The sequence below is a fragment of the Caretta caretta genome, chromosome 16 (genome assembly GCF_965140235.1).
Source record: "Caretta caretta isolate rCarCar2 chromosome 16, rCarCar1.hap1, whole genome shotgun sequence".
Lineage (NCBI taxonomy): Eukaryota > Metazoa > Chordata > Testudines > Cheloniidae > Caretta > Caretta caretta.
In genome coordinates this window covers 12,462,092-12,482,730 of record NC_134221.1, presented here as the reverse complement: position 1 = coordinate 12,482,730, position 20,639 = coordinate 12,462,092, and the positions used below count along the sequence as shown (strand labels likewise).

At 52.4% G+C, this 20,639-nt stretch overlaps 1 protein-coding gene across 4 annotated transcripts in view; it reads right to left on the bottom strand.

Moving 5' to 3' along the window:
• ST6GALNAC4 (ST6 N-acetylgalactosaminide alpha-2,6-sialyltransferase 4) overlaps positions 1–20,639 on the bottom strand; it is a 24,603-nt gene extending 3,964 nt beyond the window's left edge. The window contains exons 1-8 of one of the 4 annotated variants that reach the window (XM_048822411.2): positions 20,438–20,638; positions 20,007–20,081; positions 19,127–19,189; positions 15,858–16,031; positions 14,605–15,017; positions 13,197–13,304; positions 12,073–12,258; positions 9,410–11,471 (exon numbers count right to left, since the gene is read on the bottom strand). In XM_048822411.2, coding sequence (XP_048678368.2) covers positions 11,429–11,471; positions 12,073–12,258; positions 13,197–13,304; positions 14,605–15,017; positions 15,858–16,031; positions 19,127–19,189; positions 20,007–20,036 — 1,017 coding nt within the window. In that variant the 5' untranslated portion in view covers positions 20,037–20,081; positions 20,438–20,638 and the 3' untranslated portion in view covers positions 9,410–11,428. Of the gene's footprint in view, positions 1–9,409; positions 11,472–12,072; positions 12,259–13,196; positions 13,305–14,604; positions 15,018–15,857; positions 16,032–19,126; positions 19,190–20,006; positions 20,382–20,437 lie in introns of those variants that run through there. The other 3 variants (XM_048822409.2, XM_048822407.2, XM_048822408.2) reach the window with 3 other exon arrangements.

Genomic DNA, 20,639 nt, shown 5'->3' with positions numbered 1-20,639 from the left:
TGCATCGGAGGATGGGGCCTGGTCAGACGCTGTGTGCACCGGTAGTGCCTTGAGACTGGCAAAGCTCATGCTCCCCAAAGCTTCCCAGACCCCCAACGTAGGCATAATGCCACCTGCATCTATCATCTGGATGTCTCCACTCCTTGCTCCTCCTCCTGGCTCTCCTACCCAACCTGGAGTCCACAATATCCCCCCTCGGCTGGTGTGGGAAGCCGTCCGTTCTCACTGAGTACAATTCATCCTCCTTAACACTCAGCCTCCCAACTACACCGACTCCGTTTGCTCCTTCATCACTCGCCTCTTCGGGCCTCGCCTGAATAGCTGAGGGGCGGGGAAGATAATGTTTTGTGTGTGGGAAAGGAAAAAGCAAAGGCGGATAATGTTTTGTGTGGGTGGGGGGAGGATGGAGACAGAGGGAGAGAAGCAGGGAATCATCACTTGGGCTGGAAAGTGGCTCTGGGAGGTTATTACCGCCCCTGTCCTCTGCATGGTGGCAGGACCAAATACCCTCTCCCTGGCTGGCCCCCGACAGGTGGGTGGCTTAGTCTGAGCCTTGAATTTCCCCAGAGTAGGTGATGGCACAAGGGGCGCTAAAAAGAGAGAGAGGGAGGGAAGGAGAGCAAACAGCCAGGGGAAGGAAGATGCACAAATGCTCAGGGCTCCCCCAAAGGCAGTGATTCAGCACCCCCCTAGCCCACCCAGCAGCACAGAGCTCCGAACACACCACGCGCTAGGAGTCTGAGCCAAAGCCCAGTGAAGTCAGTGGACTAACCCCCCACCCCTTCTCTGCTTGCCTCTGGGTTGCACTATCATGTCCTGTCTAGTTCACGATGCCCTATTCGCCCGGCAGCTGCAGAGTCCTCCCCACTAGGAGTTCACCGACAAATCCCTAGTGATCAGGACATCCAGGCTGCTGAAGTGCAAACCTCGAGGACGGGTCCCAGATCAGAGAGGGAGGCCTTGGTGAAGTTTCCCTTTTCCTTACCTGGGCGAGACCTTTCATATGAGGGAAGTCGAGAGCCTGGCTTGGGGGGGGGGGGGAACGTCTCTCCCCCCTTCCCTTCCAAGGGACTGAGAGCGGGCCCCAGCTCGGACGGGCAGGCTGCCCTTCCGTCTTGAGGCTCGCTCTGTCACATCTTTGCCCCCGCCAGGGCCCTGCCCCAAGGGGAGGGCTGATCCGATCTGCCGTCTGCAACCTCCTAGAGCGAAAAACCCAACCAGCTGCCCCTTTCTGCCTGGGGAAATCAGAGTGAAACGAGCGTCACGGCTAATCCGCCGGTATTACAGAAATACTCTTATCCGGCTAAACTGGGGCAGCGCACGACGCCCCTGCCCCCGGAGAGCCGGAATAAATCCCACCTTCCCGCTCTGGTCCGCCACTCGCACCTGGGGCCTGAGCCCGCCTCGGGCAGAGCCCTGCGCACCCGTGCAAATCACGATCACACACCCGAGCGTGTCACCAGCGCCCGGGGCAGGCCCCGGGCATCCAGCACCACCCGGCACAGAACCCACGCGGCCCCCAGGCAGCACCCACGCCGCTGTGCCCCCGGAGCCGGTCCCTGGGGCGAGGGCCTGCCTGCGGGAGACACCCAGCCCCGTTCACCCTCCGTGGGGCGGTCTGGACGCACCCCTGAGCCCCTAACCCCAGCAGAGGCGGCCCACCCCGGGGTGCACCTGCAGCAGGACGAAGGGCCTCTCCCCTCCCCAGGCCAGCCCCTCTGCTGCCTGCCCGGTAACTTCCCGGCCGAGGGGCGCCTGCACCCCGCTCCCCGCCCGCGGTGCCGGGGCTCCGCCAAGGGCACGAGGATGCGCCGCTTACCTCGCTCCCCTGCGAGCTCCGCCAGCCCCGGGCACACGGGGGAGCCCCCCGCTCTCCTAGCCCGGGACCAGCCGCCCCGCGGCAGGAGCGCCCGGGAGCTGGGAGCGCGGCGCCTGCAGCCCCCCGCGGCCACCTGCTCCCTGCCCGGGTCCTAGCGCGCGCCCCCTTCCCTCGCCAGCCCCATGCGCGCGGCCTGGGAAAGGGCGCCCCCCATCGGCTGCCGGGAGCGCGCGTGCGCTGCGGTCTCTGCCCTTGCTGGGGGAAAGGCGCGGGCAGGTCCTGGTCTGGAGATGCAGCCGGCGTAATAATACTTGGCCTGGCGACACATCCTGCCCTCGGGGGATCTCAAAGCGCGGGGCCAAACCCTGCCCTCCGTGCTCGGACTTCCCACGGAGGCCAAGCGGAGTTCTGACTGGCTAAGGACCGCAGGGTTTGCCTCAGTAGGAGACGCTTCATAGCGCCCATTTTGCAGCGGGGGAAACTGAGGCATAGAGCAGTTAAGTGACTCGTCTAGGTCTTACGGCCAATCAGTGACTGAGCTGGGAATAGACCCCAAGAGTCCTGGGCACCCCCGTGCCTGGCTGTAACCATTAGACTACACTTCTTCCTCACAAATAATAGTACTAATATGGAGGAATGGAGAAGGGTATTTCCTGGGGCTGGGAAGCTATTGTGCATGCAGCACCAGGGCACAGAGTCTCGGGGGCAGGTGGGAGTCTGGTCCTATGAATACATCCCTGTCTAGCCAGAGGCAGGAGCAATGGCTCCCAGGGTGGTAGGTGGCTCTGAAGGCCTCTCTCTTCATTGGTGTTTTACGCTGTCAAGAGGTTATTTTACAAGCTCTGTCATAGGGACTGGAACTAGAGGTGCAGGGGGTGCTGCAGCTTGAAGGGGTTTCCATTATATCCAGGGTTTACAGTTTGGTTCAATAGCTCTCAGCACCCCCACTGTAAAAATTGTTCCAGCACCCCTGGGCTCTGTTTGTGCAGAGCCAGCTGCCAGCACCTGCACAGAAAGTTACTGCCCAGGTAAAGCGGGTCAGCTCTGGACATGAGTCCGCCTCCCAAAGAAGCATGGTCCTACCTGTGAGCCAGGTTGTATTGTAAAACCAAGGAAACAGGCATAAGAAGTGGGCCTAGCTGTGGAATCTGGATCCCACTTCTGATCCGCCTCCCCCCATCCCAACACGTAGCGTGGGAGCCACTTTGCCTGGGGATCCCTAGGCTGGTTTCAGGATAAATAAGGCGGGTGACGTTCATCCCGCCCGTCTGGTCTCCGCCCCAGCGAAGCACAGCACAGACCTGCGCCCGCCTGGTATGAAATGGCCCCATGTGGCAATCGGGCTCCTTAACCCCATGTGTGTATGTTCGCCTTGGTTATCGCCTGTGCGAGCACAGTTGCCATGGCAGCCCTGCACACCACTGCATGCTCATATGGGCGGTGCACTGGAGAGATGATGTCGAAATGAACCTGTCCAGCTGGGAAAGCCCTGCCTTGCGTGTCGTCTCCCCCCACCCCCTTGGACCGGCTACTCTTCCCCCTCCAGTACACTGGGTGGAGTTGGGGGGCATGAGGCCGAGATGAAAGCTGCCAATAGCTGCATAGCCAAGGCTGGCTGGCTGGCCACAGACTAACCCCCAGTGACACAAGGCCCACAATGCGCACAAACCACATATTGGCACTTCGCTCTCTCGAGAACACAAGCAACCCTGTGGCTGGAGGGCTGGGAAATCCCGCTGTGTAGCACTAATCCTCCTCCAGCCCAACACAGAGTCTCAGGGAGAGCTGGGCACACCCAGGCCACTCAGATCCATTTCCACTAGCAACTCCGCTATTGGGCTGCTGCTAGGGCTGGCCTCCCACCCCTCCACCACTGAGCCAGCCCAGTGGGGCTGAAGTCTCAAATGAAACAAAACTTTGCACTTACTGGCTGGCATCAGGTAACTTCAGCCAAAGCCAACCAATAAGTAAAACCCTATTTACTGAGCAATGCCATCATGTGGCTGCTGGGAAATAGGCAGGCAGAAGTCCGTTGTGTTCACAGGGAGAGGAGGGGGCTATTTTTAATTGGGGAGTGTTCCCAGAGCAAGAGGCTTGTAGCTTCCACAGGGACCCATTTGACTGTAGCAGCTTCCTCACTGACAGCATGGAATCTGGGTCCTTTAACCCCTTGGCACCTTCCAGATCACAGGCATTCCTCTGCCTCCAAGAATAAACAGCAGCTCTTTGCTAGGGAGCTGTGTATTCCCCACTGTTACACCCCTATTGGTGACACTACTGTGTAAAGACCATTTAGTTAAACAAGGGAGTGTTGCCAAGTGGTTAGAGTAGGGAGATGGGCATTGGTACCTTCTGTCTCTTGCTCTGACATGATTTGCTGGGTGAGCTCCGTCAAGCTGTTTGCATAAAATGAGGCACATCGAAATTCAGGGCTTGCTCCTGGTGCCTATATGGGAACTGAGTTCTTTTGAAAAAGAGATCGTTCTTAGTAGTAGTGATTATTTGTGTCTAAAGGCCCCAGCTGAAAGCAGGGTTCTGTTGTGCTAGCTGTGTCACACCGTGAGAGGCTGTCCCTCCCACATAGACCATACACTGTGTGAGGCTGGTCCTCTCCCACAGACCTTACAGCCTACTAGACAAGATGGACACAGGAGACGATGTGACTTGCCCAAGGTCATGCAGCTGGTTGGTGGCAGAGCTGGAACTAGAATCGAGGTCTCCCGAGTCCCAGTCCACTGCCCTATCCACTGAACAACACAGTCTCCCACTAGCATCAGTGCTGCCTCTCCCCCACCCTTTGTCTTATGTATTTAGACTGTAAGCTCTTTGGGGCAGGGGCTGTCTCTCGCTCTGTGTATGTACCGTGCCCAGCACCAGGAGGCTCAGCTGCAACTTCTTGGGGCTACTGGAATATAAACGACTGTCGTTTCTTTCAGTTTTTCTCTTCTTCATTCCTCGGGGTGGAGTGTATTCTCAGAGCAGGTTCATTGGTTTCAGCAGGGCTACTCAGAAAATAAACAGCTGGTCAGCCAGTAAAAGCAGCAGAATCAGGCCCTCTGTGAGCTAATTAAGAGCCTGCTCTCAAAGCAGTCAGTTGACTATGAGTGTGAGAGCTACTTGGGATTTTTAAGATGTTCATTGTTCCCCTGGATAGATTGGAAATTCCGTCCCCCCACAGAAGGAAGTCTGCACACAAAGTGCTGACTAATGCTGAGTCAGCAACCAATGCTTGACATCTATAGGAGAAGAAAAGGAGGACTTGTGGCACCTTAGAGACGAATACATTTATCTGAGCATAAGCTTTCGTGAGCTACAGCTCACTTCATCGGATGAGGAAGAGTCTGTATGATTGGCATTGCTCCAGGCAGCCTGCTCTTCCTGTATAAGTTCAGCAGCCTCTGCCAGAGAAGAGGATCAGGGAAGAGTGTGATGGGAACAGGGGGCTCTGCCTCCCTCAGTGATGTCTATTTCTATTTAAACCAAGGTCCAGGAGAGCAAGCGGGCAGCGTGACATATTGTGTGACACATGATCAGCCTGTGATTTGGTGTTTCCAGCCAAAGGAGCAGCCCCTAGAGCTAAGGTGACTTGGCAACGTCAGTAGAGGACAAACTAATGGGACTGATAGAGGGGGCATTCAACTTGCACATGTACTGACCCCCTGGATGAGTCAGCAGGGACTGAGTGATCTAAAAGCATGACCTCCGCTGTTTGAATTAAAGGACGTAAGAATGGCCATACTGGCTCAGACCAAAGGTCCATCCAGCCCAGTATCCTGTCTACCGACAGTGGCCAATGCCAGATGCCCCAGAGGGAGTGAACCTAACAGGTAATGATCTAGTGATCTCTCTCCTGCCATCCATCTCCACCCTCTGACAAAGAGAGGCTAGGGACACCATTCCTTGCCCATCCTGGCTAATAGCCATTAATGGACTTAACCTCCATGAATTTGTCCAGTTCTCTTTTAAACCCTGTTATAGTCCTAGCCTTCACAACCTCCTCAGGCAAGGAGTTCCACAGGTTGACTGTGCGCTGAGTGAAGAAGAACATCCTTCTATTTGTTTTAAACCTGCTACCCATTAATTTCATTTGGTGGCCCCTAGTTCTTATATTATGGGAACAAGTAAATAACTTTTCCTTATTCACTTTCTCCACACCACTCATGATTTTATATACCTCTATCATATCCCCCCTTAGTCTCCTCTTTTCCAAGCTGAAAAGTCCGAGCCTCTTTAATCTCTCCTCATATTGGACCTGTTCCAAACCCCTAATCATTTTAGTTGCCCTTTTCTGAACCTTTTCTAATGCCAGTATATCTTTTTTGAGATGAGGGGACCACATCTGTACACAGTATTCAAGATGTGGGCGTACCATGGATTTATATAAGGGCAATAAGATATTCTCCGTCTTATTCTCTATCCCTTTTTTAATGATTCTTAACATCCCGTCTACTTTTTTGACTGCCGCTGCGCACCTCGTGGACGTCTTTAGAGAACTATCCACAATGATTCCAAGACCTTTCCTGATTAGTTGTAGCTAAATTAGCCCCCATCATATTGTATGTATAGTTGGAGTTATTTTTTCCAACGTGCATTACTTTACATTTATCCACATTAAATTTCATTTCCATTTTGTTGCCCAATCACTTAGTTTTGTGAGACCTTTTTGAAGTTCTTCACAGTCTGCTTTGGTCTTGACTATCTTGAGCAGTTTAGTATCATCTGCAAACTTTTCCACCTCACTGTTTACCCCTTTCTCCAGATCATTTATGAATAGGTTGAATAGGATTGGTCCTAGGACTGACCCTGGGAGAATACCACTACTTACCCCTCTCCATTCTGAAAATTTACCATTTATTGCTATCCTTTGTTCCCTGTCTTTTAATCAGGTCTCAATCCATGAAAGGATCTTCCATCATACCCCATGACAACTTAATTTACATATGAGCCTTTGGTGAGGGACCTTGTCAAAGGCTTTCTGGAAATCTAAGTACACAATGTCCACTGGCTCCCCCTTGTCCACATGTTTGTTGACCCTCCTCAAAGAACTCTAATAGATTAGTAAAACATGATCTCCCTTTACAGAAACCATGTTGACTTTTGTGCAACAATTTATGTTCTTCTAGGTGTCTGACAATTTTATTCTTTGCTATTGTTTCAACTAATTTGCCTGGTATTGATGTTAGACTTACCGGCCTGTAATTGCCAGGATCACCTCTAGAGCCCTTCTTAAATATTGGCGTTACATTAGCTATCTTCCAGTCACTGGGTACAGATGCTGATTTAAAGGACAGGTTACAAACCATAGTTAATAGTTCCTGAATTTCAAATTTGAGTTCTTTCAGAACTCTTGGGTGAATGCCATCTGGTCCCACTGACTTGTTACTGTTAAGTTTCTCAATTAATTCCAAAACCTCCTCTAGTGACACTTCAATCTGTGACAATTACTCAGATTTGTCACCTACAAAAGATGGCTCAGGTTTGGGAATCTCCCTAACATTCTCAGCCATGAAGACTGAAACAAAGAATTCATTTAGTTTCTCTGCGATGACTTTATCATCTTTAAGTGTTCCTTTTGTATCTCGATCATCCAAGGGCCCCACTGGTTGTTTAGCAGTCTTCCTGCTTCTGATGTAGTTAAAAAAACATTTTGGTATTACCTTTTGAGTTTTTGGCTAGCTGTTCTTCAAACTCCTTTTTGGCTTTTCTTATTACATTTTTACATTTAATTTGGCAGTGTTTATGCTCCTTTCTATTCACCTCACTAGGATTTGACTTCCACTTTTTAAAAAATGCCTTTCTATCTCTCACTGCTTCTTTTACATGGTTGTTAAGCCACGGTGGCTCTTTTTTAGTTCTTTTACTGTGTTTTTTAATTTGGGGTATACATTTAAGTTGAGCCTATTATGGTGCCTTTGAAAAGCGTCCATGCAGCTTGCAGGGATTTCACTCTAGACACTGTACCTTTTAATTTCTGTTTAACTAACCTCCTCATTTTTGCGTAGTTCCCCTTTCTGAAATTAAATGCCACAGTGTTGGGCTGTTGAGGTGTTTTACCTACCACAGGAATGTTAATTATTATACTATGGTCACTATTTCCAAGCCGTCCTGTTATAGTTAGCTCTTGGACCAGATCCTGCGCTCCACTCACGAGAGTTGCCTCTCCCCTTGTGGGTTCCTGTACCAGCTGCTCCAAGAAGCAGTCATTTAAAGTATTGAGAAATTTTATCTCTGCATTTTGTCCTGAGGTGACATGTACCCAGTCAATATGGGGAGCATTTCTGAGAATGCCACCATAGAGGTCCTGGATTTCAGTCTCTTTCCTAGCAGCCTAAATTTGGCCTCCAGGACGTCTCTCCTACCCTTCCCTATGTCACTGGTACCTACATGTACCACGATCACCGGCTCCTCCCCAGCACTACACATAAGTCTATCTAGATGTCTTGAGAGATCCGCAACCTTCGCACCAGGCAGGCAAGTCACCATATGATTCTCCCGGTCATCACAAACCCAGCTATCTATGTTTCTAATGATCGAGTCTCCTATTACTAACACCTGCCCTTTCCTACTGACTGGAGTTCCCTCCCCCGGAAAGGTAACCTCAGTGTGAGAGGATATCCCAACATCATCTGAAAGGAGGGTCCCAACTATGGGAAGGTTTCCCTCTGCTCTCCTTCTCTGGGCCTTTCATCCTCCTTAACAGCGCAGGGGCTGTCTGACCGGAGGTGGGACAAATCTACAGTGTCCCGGAAAGCCTCATCAACATACCTCTCTGCCTCCCTTAGCTCCTCCAGTTCCACAATCCTGGCCTCCAAAGCACGGTCTCCGAGGGCCAGGTGCAGTTTGCACCGAATGCACACATACGCCACCCGCCCACAGGGCAGATAATCATAAATGCTACACCAACTGCAATAAAGAGGATAGCCCCCACTCTGCTGCTGGGCTTCTGCCTGCATTTTCTCCTACAGCTACCTAGGTTAAAGATAGGGTTTTTGTTTAAATCAAGAAGTTTTGATTACAGTTTAGTTTAAAGGTTTTAAAGAATAGCAAGTGTACCTCGCCCCCTTCCCAACTCCCTCTCGAAACTCCCTGTTAGCGGCCCCTGGTCGCAAAGCTCCCTGGTCGCTTGCTCACTGCTTTATAAAGCCCTGACCTCCTTGATAGCCCTGCCCCCTGCCTACGGCTCCGCCAATGAACAGAGGCTTCTAGATTTCAAACCTTGTTTAGAAGCTCACCGCTTCCATCTGCCGGCCACAGCACACGGACCCATTAACCCTGCAGCAGCAGCAGCCTCAAATCTCTTATGTGGCATAGCCACTAGGGGACAAAACCCATGCTACGGAAGGTGGATTACACAGGCCGCGTGCCGGGGGATTATGGGAACTGCATATAACAGTTGACAGCTGAGGAGAAATGGTGAGAGCAGCATGTGCAAAGAACAGGGCTCTTACCCCATGCCCATGCCTTGAATCCTGGAGAACAGAATTTACAGCAATTAAAAATGCTCTGGCAGGATGGCTATAGGAGCTTTGTCTGAGCAAGGACTCCAGGATTGAGTCCAGCTGGATAAATTCACCCAGTTTGCACAAACAATGAATGATCACAGAATTAAAAATAGTTTTATTAAGTAGGTTTGCTTTGGTATCAATCCAAGGGCACTTGGTAACAAAGGCAGCACACGAACTCAAAGGGTACATGCCAGAACACTGGAAGGAAATGTTTCTTCCTGACACGGTGGAGCTGCTGACAGAAGTTGTGTCGTCCAGCCTGAACCCCAAAGCGACCACACTCTGCTCCAGTTCAAGAAACATCTTATGCTGAGAGTCTTTTCCAAACCAATTCATCTAAGAAGCGGTTTCAAACAGTCACAGCACAGCGCGCTGCACAAAGATGGGCTTTCCACACGGGCTGCCACTAACTGCTGTGTGGCCCGAGTGAGATGAACATTACAGGCCATCTCCAAAACTTCATTCACAGCGGTCACAGTTTAAACCCTCTAACAAGGATTTTAAATAGCTGCAACTATAATTATGTATGTATGCACACTGTATTTGAAGACAATGTAAAACTAGGCTCCCCCTACCATTTAAATTAGATACAGCATCTTTTTCAGCCATTTTTCATTTGCAGACCCCAACAAAATTTTGACTGGAGGTGCAGACCCCTTTGGAAATCTTAGACACGGTCTGCAGACCCCCAGGGATCCGGGGACCACAGGTTGAGAATCTCTTCTCTCTTCTATGATAATGACCATCTTTCGCAGACCCCTTAGACATGGTCTGCGGACCCCAGGTTGAAAACCACTGTTCTAGGGTGGTGAAGAGTGCTGCTGAACAGTTAAGTGTTCCACTCCAGAAGTAGCTGAATTTCCAGAAGGCGATGAGGTGGCTCCTGTAGCTATTCAGACTTTGCAAAAGCACTTTGGGATCCTTCACGGTTAAAAGTGCTACAGCAATGTAAGGTGTATCATTCAGGATCTTGAACCAGAACTGACCCCATTTTTCTGGCAAAAAGCTGTCACCCTTACTGAGGTCAGGGCAGCGTCTAGAACACATCATGGCATGTCTGGAATGCAGGGCCTGTAGTGCAGGGTAACAGGAGCTGCAGGGCAGATGCACACTACTTTGAAAGGTGTGATGCGTGGGAGTGGAGCCCACAGTCAGGTGCCCCAAGTAGGTCAAAATTCCCCATGCTGGGACAGACACAACAAGACAAGATATTTGGACAGACGCTATGGACTGCTAGCCCAGGAGGGAGTGTCCTTTTCCTTGCTGAACAGCAACACCTCAGCACAAACACCGCTGCCAGGATGGATCACTTGATCATTCCCTCTGGAGCACCTGGCATTGGCCACTGCTGGAAGACGGATACCGGGATAGATGCTTTGGTCTTATCCAGTATGGCTGTTCTTATGTCTACACCTCACTGAATGGTAGGCCGGTTGGCGACAGGGGATCTCTTTTCCCTGCACTGCACATCCAGCTCAGCATGCCCACTGGAGGACAGGTGTCTCGCCTCCATTAGGCCAAGTCACAGCAAGAGATGCTTTTGGAACATTCCACTCTTCTCACTCTTTGGGGGTCCTGGGTCTTCGGTCAGTTTAGAGTCCCCACATTTCCTGCCACTTTGCTCTGTGTGGGAGCAATTCACGAGGCCTGTGCATGGCTCCACAACAGGAAGAAGTACTATTGGGATAACTGTAATGCCTACAGGCTCCAGCTAAGATCAGGGCCCCATTGTGCTCATAAGAGCCAATCTCTGCCCCAAGGAGCTTACAATCAAAACGAACAAGACAGACAAAGGAGAGGAACAAATACAATGTACAAGCAGAAAACTGGGAACTGAGACAGAGAGATTAAGGGCCTGAGCCCATTGGAGTAATGGGAGTCTTTCCATTGATGTCAACAGGCTTTGGATCAGGTCCTAGGTAACTTGTCCAAGGTCACACAGGGAATCTGTGGCAGAGCTTGGATTTGAGTCCAAGTCCCCTGAGTCTCAGTCTAGTGCCTTGACTACAAGACTATCCGTCTTCTCTCTGGTCACCCACCTAATCCTCCTCTTTGAGGGTTTAAGTGGAAGGAGATGAGGAGTTTCACCCCAAGAGGCACTGGCTTAAACCTCAGAGCGATTCCACTTTTCTAAGATCTGCAGCCCGCTGGAACATAAGTACAGAAATGTTTAATACTGGATTAAATTTTCATTATGGTTCAAAGATTAAAAACTTTCCATAGACAGTCCTAGGGTCAGAGCTGGGAATGCTGGGGGAGAGGGGGCTGCAGAGACATCAGGGATTGCTTGCAGCAATGGAGGGGCTGAGACCCTGAGTGCTCTGAATGATCCCCTAGGTTTTCTCTGCCTCCTTCCAGCTGAGTGCCTGGGAAGGATTGTGCAAGACCTAAGATCAGACCCACAGAGACACTATGACCTGCAGATCTATGCTCCAGTACAAGTGGCAGGGACCCTGCAGAGGGTGGGCATGTGTTAGATCTAAGATGTGCCTTTATTGCTCCATTCAACATGCTGATTACAGCAGCTTGGTAAGGGAGCCCTTCCAATGCACCACACCTCCCAGGATGCTCTGCCTCTCATCAAGTCTGTGTTTGTGCAGCTCCTCTTCATGCACTGACCCCCCCAGTGCAACTCCTCCAGACAGCACCCCATGCCACGCTGCAGGATTCCCATCGGGCTACAGCCTATCGTACCAACAGAATGAAAGGTTTCTCCCCAGGAGCAGCACGTGGGCTGGACGCCCCTACCTGCCCACCCACGAGGGGTGATGGAAGACAATGTTCTTTGTCTTTGCCCAGTGGGAGAAGACAGTCTTCTCAGTGATGAAGCGGTGGCCACCCCGGGGGGCTTTCTCATGGGCGAGGTACATCCTGCACTCATCCAGCTTGCCCTTTTCGAAGTAGTGGTAAGGCACTCTGGGATGGTTCTTCTCCCTGCCAACCAGAGCAGACAAGGAGGTAGTGCAGCGGGGCACTGGCCAAGATGGCAGACTCCTGCTTCCAGAGCAGGGATGGAGCCAACACGAGAGAGCCACCAGCCTAATAACCCCAGAGATGTCCATTCAGTGTCAGGGATCTCTGGGCCACACAGGGATCTCTGGGCACAGAGCAAGAGTCCCAGCCATCAACCCCCCTGCTAGGAGTTCAGCATGTAACACCCACCCCCCAAACCTCCGCACTAGGCTGGACAAAGCACAAGCAAATCTACCAAAGGGACCCATCCTGCCCCACGAGATGGGGATGGGGGAGCTGAATGAATGAAGAACTTCCTCCTGTGTTACAGACCCGCCCCTGCTGAAATCCTCATCCTCCCCTTCATTGCCCTGGGCCTCCAGTCCCACCACATGCTCCCTCCATCATCTTACTGCAACCCAGCTCTGCAGACTCCAGCAGGTGTGGGCGTCACACACAGATCAGAGCCTGTCACCTCCGCAGCTAGGGCCCCCAGCTCCCTGTTCCTTTCAGGGGTCCTGTTTCAAACTGCCTCCTTGCTTATAAAAACACCTCGTGAACTCGCTCCCAGCTCAGACTCCAGTTCTCTCTGTTCTGTCCCCTTCCTTCTCTGATCTCACCACTGTTGGCGCGAGGACCTTCTCCTCTGCAACTCCTGCTGCTTGGAGCAGCCTCCCTGTATCTGTCCACTTCATATATTTTCTGCATTGTCTGCGCCCCCTAATACACCCCTCCCTGTGCTGTTTGTTTCTGAACTTGGCTAAGTCTCTGGGGACAGAGTTTGTATGGAAGATGTATTGTATTGCATGTGGAATGGTTGTGCTGCCTTGTGTTGAGTTAGCTGACGAACAGACGTGCGGTGTGGCAAAAGCCCCACGAAGTCTCCCACCCTCTTCCCCTCCCTCTCCCCATGGCCGTACCTGCAGTAGCTATCGCTGACCATGCCGAAGACAAAGATCTGTTCACACAGCTCCATTGCCAGGATCATGGTGAACCAGCCAGTGCTCAGGAAGGAGCCAGACTTCATCCTACAAATCACACAGCAACAGAGTTGGAGGGGACAGGCTGCCATAAGCAGCATGGCAGAGAGAGAAATGGACACAAACTGTGGGAGGGAAACCTGCACTCATCTCCTAGACCAAGAGTGGACAGTAAGGCACATCCTGCCCTGGCTGAGGGACATCTACTGGGTGTGATTAGGGCCTTTGGAGCAGTTTCTGTATGAGGATAGGAAGAGCAAACAGAAGAACAGGACAAGCAAAACGCGGCGGGGAGGAAGATGGGCTCTTTGGCTACCGGGGAGGGTGAGGAAATGCCAGCAATACAGGATGCACGTGTGTTTGGAAGCTCTCTCTTTCCGCCTCCTCCCACTCCAGTCTCCTGGCATGTCGTGCCCCTTGAAGTGAGTGTCGAGTTGGTGAACAAAGCTTCACTGACAGCTCTGGAGACGGACGCTCCCTGTTTATCCACACAGGGTATGGGACAGGCAGAAGCGGGGCGAGTGTTCTCAGCCTGCTCCTCCAATGGCCTCATCCCTGGCACGATGGGTCAGAGGGGAGTTCAGTCTCCACGGCCCAGTCAGTCAGTTCTTGGCCCATCTGCTGACCAGGGGGACTATCAATGCCAAAGGCGATGGAGATTTGTGTGCTGTGGACACCCGGCCACTAGGAACGAAATGGAACCCTCCACTCATCTACCAAGCAGAGGACAAATGACTGCTAGTCACTGCTGACCTGCCCAGGATTTGAACTGAAGTGCCGACTGCCCATAAATGCATGATGTAACAGACATGTTACATACTGTTCTATAGCAATGAATTCTTACGCTACAACTCTTCCTGGGATGAAGGTGACTCCATAACTTTCTAACATCCACAAATAGCCCATTGCAATTTACACGGTGACTGCCTGCTAAATCCATTCATGTGCAGCGAGACTGACACTCCTAAGATACCTTGCAGGTCCACTCACCACTGAGGGGCAAACAGCATTTGTGGGAGGGGAGTAAACTGTCCCACTCATGTCAATGGGTTGGTAACTCTGAAACCCAACATTTACAATTAGAGAGTGGAAAACTGGCTAACTGACTTAGGAGCACAGATCCCATTGGGATTTGTGCTCCAAAGTCCTATAGGTGCTTTCGAAAATCCCACCCTAAAATGGCAACACTGTTAACTATTTCACTGTTGATTGGTTTACCAGAAGCATCCAGTTACAGTAGACCTTGGGGTGGAAAGCTCTACTCTCTACACCCAGGAGGTGCCTGTGGCAGGGAGGCCCTGGGACATTACAGGCAGGGAGGGAGGAAGCGAGCGAGGCGCCTACTCACCTGTTCTTCCCCGTCTCGTCCTGGAAGACCTTGTCACAGTAAGCCATCATCCTCTCGGTTAGCGTGTACATCTGCAGGCTGGGATACATCTCCTTCACCTCCTGGAGACTCCTGTAGGTCAACCCCACCTTCTCCCGGCTCATCATTCTCATAGGCCCCCAGACGATGTAGATGGTCTCCCGGGACTGCTTGAAGAAGTACGACTGGTTCCTCAGGAGCAAAGGGATACTGGTGTGCGAGACGACCCTGAGGGTGCTCTTCGCCCCCACGTCCTCTTCATAGCCATGGGTGGGGGCCTGGTTCATGCGCAGGACGCACTCCATTTGGTCAATCTCCTTCCCCAGCCGCGAGCCCAGCATCTGACCCGAGCTGGATACCACGGCACACTGGCGGCACTGAGCTCTGACCAACGGCTGCAGCAAGACACACCGTTAGCAATGGAGAGGGACAGGAAAGACCAAGGGCTTGCAAGGGGAGGGGATCGCAGTATGTTTTCATTCCAGGCAGCAAGGCCATATCACCTTTTCATCACCTGCACTGGCTTCCTGTCTGTCTATGAATCCAATTCAGAACTGCCCTCCCTCCAGGGCCCCCTTCCACCACTTCCTCCATGGTGCTGCTCTGAGCCGCCCTCCCTGCAATTCCCTATTGCTGGCACAGGGTGGTGTCGCTCTCAAGCTGAATCTACACAGGGGCCAGAGCCATGTTACCGGAATGAGCTTTAAAACACCACCTAGAACTGGTTTCTCCTGACTCCCTTTAACTATCCCCTGGTGCCTCCCTGGAGTCTGAAAGCAGCATGCTTTAACTGAGGCCCCCACCACAGGGTAGCGTTTTCGATTACTCCAGATGTCGGATGTGCTTTGAACCTGGTCCAGGACATGGACAGCAGAGATTCAACAGCCTCCGGATGATGTGAGTGAGCCAAGGGGCTTTGTTACACCAGCAGAAGGCCACAGTAGCCCCACGGCTAACACTTTGCATTGCTGAGGCATCTTTCACACCTTAGGAGCCTCAAACACTGTGCAAACTTTAATCAATAAGCCTCAACTCTCATGGGAAGTAGGTACATTGTCATCTTCATTAGTGATGGAGAAACTGAGGCAATGCTGGGTGAAGTGACTCGCCCAAGGGCACACAGTGACTCTGCGAATGGAAACCAGGAGTCCCAACTCCCAGTCTCATGTGTTAACCACTACCTCACACTCTCTGCGTCTTGGGAGAGTCCATTCGCAGCTGGAACTTTAACCCACCTTTCCATCAGGAACACGACTGTATCCCTCGAAGCTGAGGGCTCCAGACACCGTCACCAAGGGAGGTTTATGTTCCTCCAGCTGCTGATAGCTGAGCCAACACAGCTGCGGGCAGAGCAGGATGTAGAGCACAGTACAAGCAGACAGAATCACCAGAGTTAAGAACAGACGGATCTGCAACGCATTGAGAAGGGAAGCTCAAGATTCGCTGCTGAGAACCCAGCACATGGCAACAACAGGGATGACTGCATTTTAGTGACCAGGGATCTCTCATTGTGGTAGGGCTATGGTGAACCGAACGCTGCAGGCATCCTGGAAAACAAAACAAGGACTGTAGTTCTTCCTTCTTCCCTATAGTGGGATGGGACTCCCCTCCTCTGGGGATGGGAAGGGCAGGGTGTTGCAGTAGAGCTCGACACCTGTTTGTGATTTCCAGGTTGAGAGACCATGATACAGTGTAATTAAAGACCCTTGCTGTTCTAAATTAAATACTCTGAGGGGTCCACAATGGGAACAAGGGCTAGGAGGGGAAGGAAATGGAGTCAGCTGTGATCGGATCAGGCAATGCTCAGGGGAAAGCAAGTGAGAAGGACCAGGATAGATGCTGGCAGGGCGACGGGGGGGTTCTTCACCTGGTCCTGTGACAACATCTCCCCCTGCTGAAAAGCCGCGCGATGCCTTCCACCCAAAGAGCTTCCCCTGTGTTTTCAACCTCACAGCACTCCCACAAGGTGACATTGCCCCTGCTTTCCAGCTAAGGGAAGGCTGAAGGGCAGGGAGATTAAGCGCCCTGCCTGAGGTCACACAGCAGGCTCATGGCAAAGAGCCCAGACTCCTAACCCCTGCTCTGGCCACCAGAAAACAGGTCCTTTCACAAAACGTCTGCCTACGAAATCCAGGAAGCATTGGTGCCAGTCAGCAATCTACACCTGAGGAGGGGACAGGGAAACAGGGGCTTGCAGCTGTGACCATTACCAGCACACACTGCTCCCCTTCGCGCGTCCCTGTGCAGAGCTACTACCTGCTACCGCCATCCTGTAATTCTCTCCTCCTCTCAGAACAGAGCTCACCCTGGTTAGTTTCATTGCACAACGGCCCCCAAGACACCAAGCGTCACTCGGCCTTTTTAGTGCTTGATCGCAAACCAGGAGCAGGGCTGCACTCTTTGATTGACAGTGATTACCGGTCAATATGAAACCTTCAGTCATTCATCAAAACTGGGGAGTGCTTGGCAAACGAGTAGCTCAGATGCGCCCGATTGTTCTGTTTCAGAATGACTCACTTCCTTTCTAGTAAAAACAGGCTGCACAGCTGACAAATGGCGAGCCTTAAAAAGCTCTGAGGGCCACGTGCTGCTCTGTGCCTGTCTGGATTGTAATGTCAGCTTCTGTCATGACTATGGATTGCTTGAGCCTCAGGGAGGAGCAGATCAGTGTCAAGCATACCAGGAACCACGCAGAGCTCCACGTACAATGGGGGTGCTACCTAAGCGATCATGGCTGACTTGGCTCTAGCTAAAGCATGAGGCCAACCACCAGCATAACCTGGCCCCATGTTGCCCATCTCAGCAGAGGCCAAGGAGCAAAAGTGGCCCTGGGGACTGAACTGTGCTATCCCCCTCTCCATGTGTGAGAGCGATGCTCGCACTGCCACTGTCCATGCTGAGGACATCTGCCCCTGGGCTGTCAGTCTGGGACCTCTTACAAACACTAACATGGGGGGGGGGCATAGCCTTAATGGGGGGTCATAAACAGGAAGCAAGAAACTTGTTCTGGGCTCTTTGCTTTAGCCAGACACATGCTGACCCAGCACATCCCCACATGCGTGCTGAACACCAGGGAGGTGGGGGGGGGCAACGCTCGGGGCCTCTCTCAGCCCGAGGATGCAAGAGGAAGGAAGGACAGTGACAGATAGAGAGATGCCAGGACAGCATTGTGATGAGTGTCCTGAATGTCCCAGTCGTGCCCATGATGGGCACTAAGCACTGGCCACACGCCACTCAGACAAAATCCCTGCTCCCCCGAGCTCACAAGCGAGGAAGCTAAGGCATGAGCCCTATACATTGACAAAGCACGGTGGGTGGGGAGCTGCACTCACACACGGTCATAGCAGTAACATCAGGGGCGGAACAGACTGACTAGTTCCCCATGGCCCATCCCACCCTGCCCAGAGGGGAAGCGTTTCCCCAACACGGTCCGGAGGGTTTAGATCAGTGATCCCCAACGCGGTGCCCGCAGGGACATTTTTGTGTGCCTGCCGGACACCCCGCCACCGGAGTGGCGCCGCCGAAGAACCGCCCGCCAAAACGCTGCCGAGAAGCGGGTGCCATTTCTTGGAGGCATTTCAGCAGCGACGCTTCTTGCCGCTGCCGCTTCCCGGCAGCATTTCAGCGGCCGGTTCTGTAAGCCTTTCTGTCCTTCCTTATACTTGGTATCACTTAAACCTATCTCCTTTTATTAATAAACTCACTTTGCTTTTATTATAAACCAGCTCAGTGCTTTGACTGAAACAGAGCGCTAGCCCCAGGTATGCTAAGAAGGTGCTGGGTACTGTCTGACTGAAGGAGCAGCGAACTCCGTAAGGTTTTGTGGGTGCTACAGTCAGAGGGGCTAAGCACTGCAGATAGACCTCTCTGAGGAACTCGAGAACTGGGGTTCACTGGTTGCTGCCCGCTAGGGAAGGTCTGGACTGGCAGAGTCCTGGAAAGTTTGCTGGTGAGACAGATAAGCTGGCATGTCGGGGAGCTGTCACACAGCTTAGCAGCAGCAAAGTTCTCACTGGCTGAGGCTGAGAGGGTCACACAGTGGCTCACAGCTCTGGGGACCCCAGCAGGTTGTCACGGATGTACTCCCCATTCTCCCACAAAGTGACATTGTAAAGGTGCCTTTTAATAAAGCCCCTTTAAGCCACAGGGCGCCCCGTCTAGTCTCCTGTTCTCTGCAGTTAGAGGATATTTATCAGGACTCTACCGGGGGCACAAGGAGTCTAGAACCAGCCTACTGAGCAGGAGATGGTGTACGTTTCCATATGGCGACCACACACATGTCCACGAGTTGTCCTTGAGGGTTCTCCATCAATTGGAACATAGATACCATCCTCACGTCCGTTAAGGACATGATACCCAATGCCCTTTAGCATTTCTGCCTCTGCCGCCTTTTCCTTGGCTCTGTAATGCCAGCCCATTTTGCTACCATCACTACGGTCCTAAATTCAGGGGTTTGGAAGAGGGGTTTAAGAGCATCACTGCTTCTTGGGATCTGGTTACTTACAAGTGTCTTCAGCTTCAGTGTCTTATCTGCCACAGGTTTGACTTGGGATTCAGGAACTGTGCCCTGCAAAACACAGACAGGTTAGCCTGTTGGCAACAAAATAAACATTTAGCAAAGAAAACAAAAAGCAAAGTCATTGATATTAAACTAGATAAACTTCTGAGCAGAGTCAGTCCAAAAGGGGTACATTAAGGAGTATGTGCATGAGACCATATATGGTACCCCGGAGATTTGGTCTTGAGAACCATCACCTTGAACACCCCATTCATTTTAAAGTCTTGTTAAAAACCACTCTCCTTCCTTGTGAAACCCTCTGTCAACTTGCTCCAGCCAACTACACTTTCCTTGTAACTCTCTGATCTCCCAGCCCTGCCACTTGTATAGCTCAGGCCTCCACAGAATCGCCTTGCTGTTGGCGTGAAGCCTTATCTTCTGCAGCACCTGCCATCTGGAATATCTCTCTCACTTCAGATCTCACCAGCCAGGCTAACAAACAACAATATACTGCACTTGTACAGGACCTGCTCATCGGAGGATTCCCTTACTCCTCAATGTGTTTTATACACTCTGTGGGTGTTGCACACTCAGTAATGTCTTTAACAATTACTAAGCCTCACAACACCCTTGTGAGAAAACACAGGGGCCACTCTATCCACCACTGAAATGCAGCCACCTCTGGGGTGGAACACAGCTGTTTAACAGAGCACAATATCGCTACACTAGAGCTTAGGATAGGAATATTAATCAAACATGCATAGCCTCCTACGGACCATTGTGCCAGCCAGTTGTCTGGGCCACGTTCACAGTTCTTTCCCTCACCCACTGTGTGGCTTCGCATCAGCCTTGTGCCTCAGTTTCCCTGAGAATTACAGTGACTCACCTGCCTTGTGGGGGTGGAACGAGGCTTCATTCGTCAAGGCCTGCCGGGTACTTCGAGATCCTCAGCTGGAAGGGCCTGGGGGGGAAATGCCAGGCTGTCATTTCGTCTGGCCAAGAGATGGAGAGGATCAAAGCTTCCGTTCTCCGGCCAGGGCCCCCTCGCCCTGAGCCCAGATGCTGCGGGCTCCCTCCTGAGCAGTGCCAGGCTGCAGGACACCCAATCCAGACCAACCCGACAACAGCATCCACGAGAAGGGACCCAGGGAGGGCGAGTAGGCCAGAGACGACACCTCGGTGTCACCTCGCCCAACACTTCTGCAGGGGTCTCTTTGCCGCAGGCCCACGGAGACGGGGTGTCCCCGCCCCCCCAAAGGCAGCAGAGCTGTGCCGCCCACTCCCCACCCACGCCCCAGGGGGGTGCCCCGGCCTTACCCCAGCCCCAGGGCAGCAGAGCTGCGCCAGCCCCGCCCGCGCCCTGTCGGTGGGGCCCCGCCTATGGGGTGGCGGCGCCAGGGCGGTTCCGGCGGGTCCCGGTCAGCCGCTTCCCGGCTCCCATCGCTCCCGCCCGGGCCCTGGATCCCGGGCAGGGCCTCAGCGCCAGCCCCGCGGCAGCCTCGCCCCGGGGCCCGGCCTC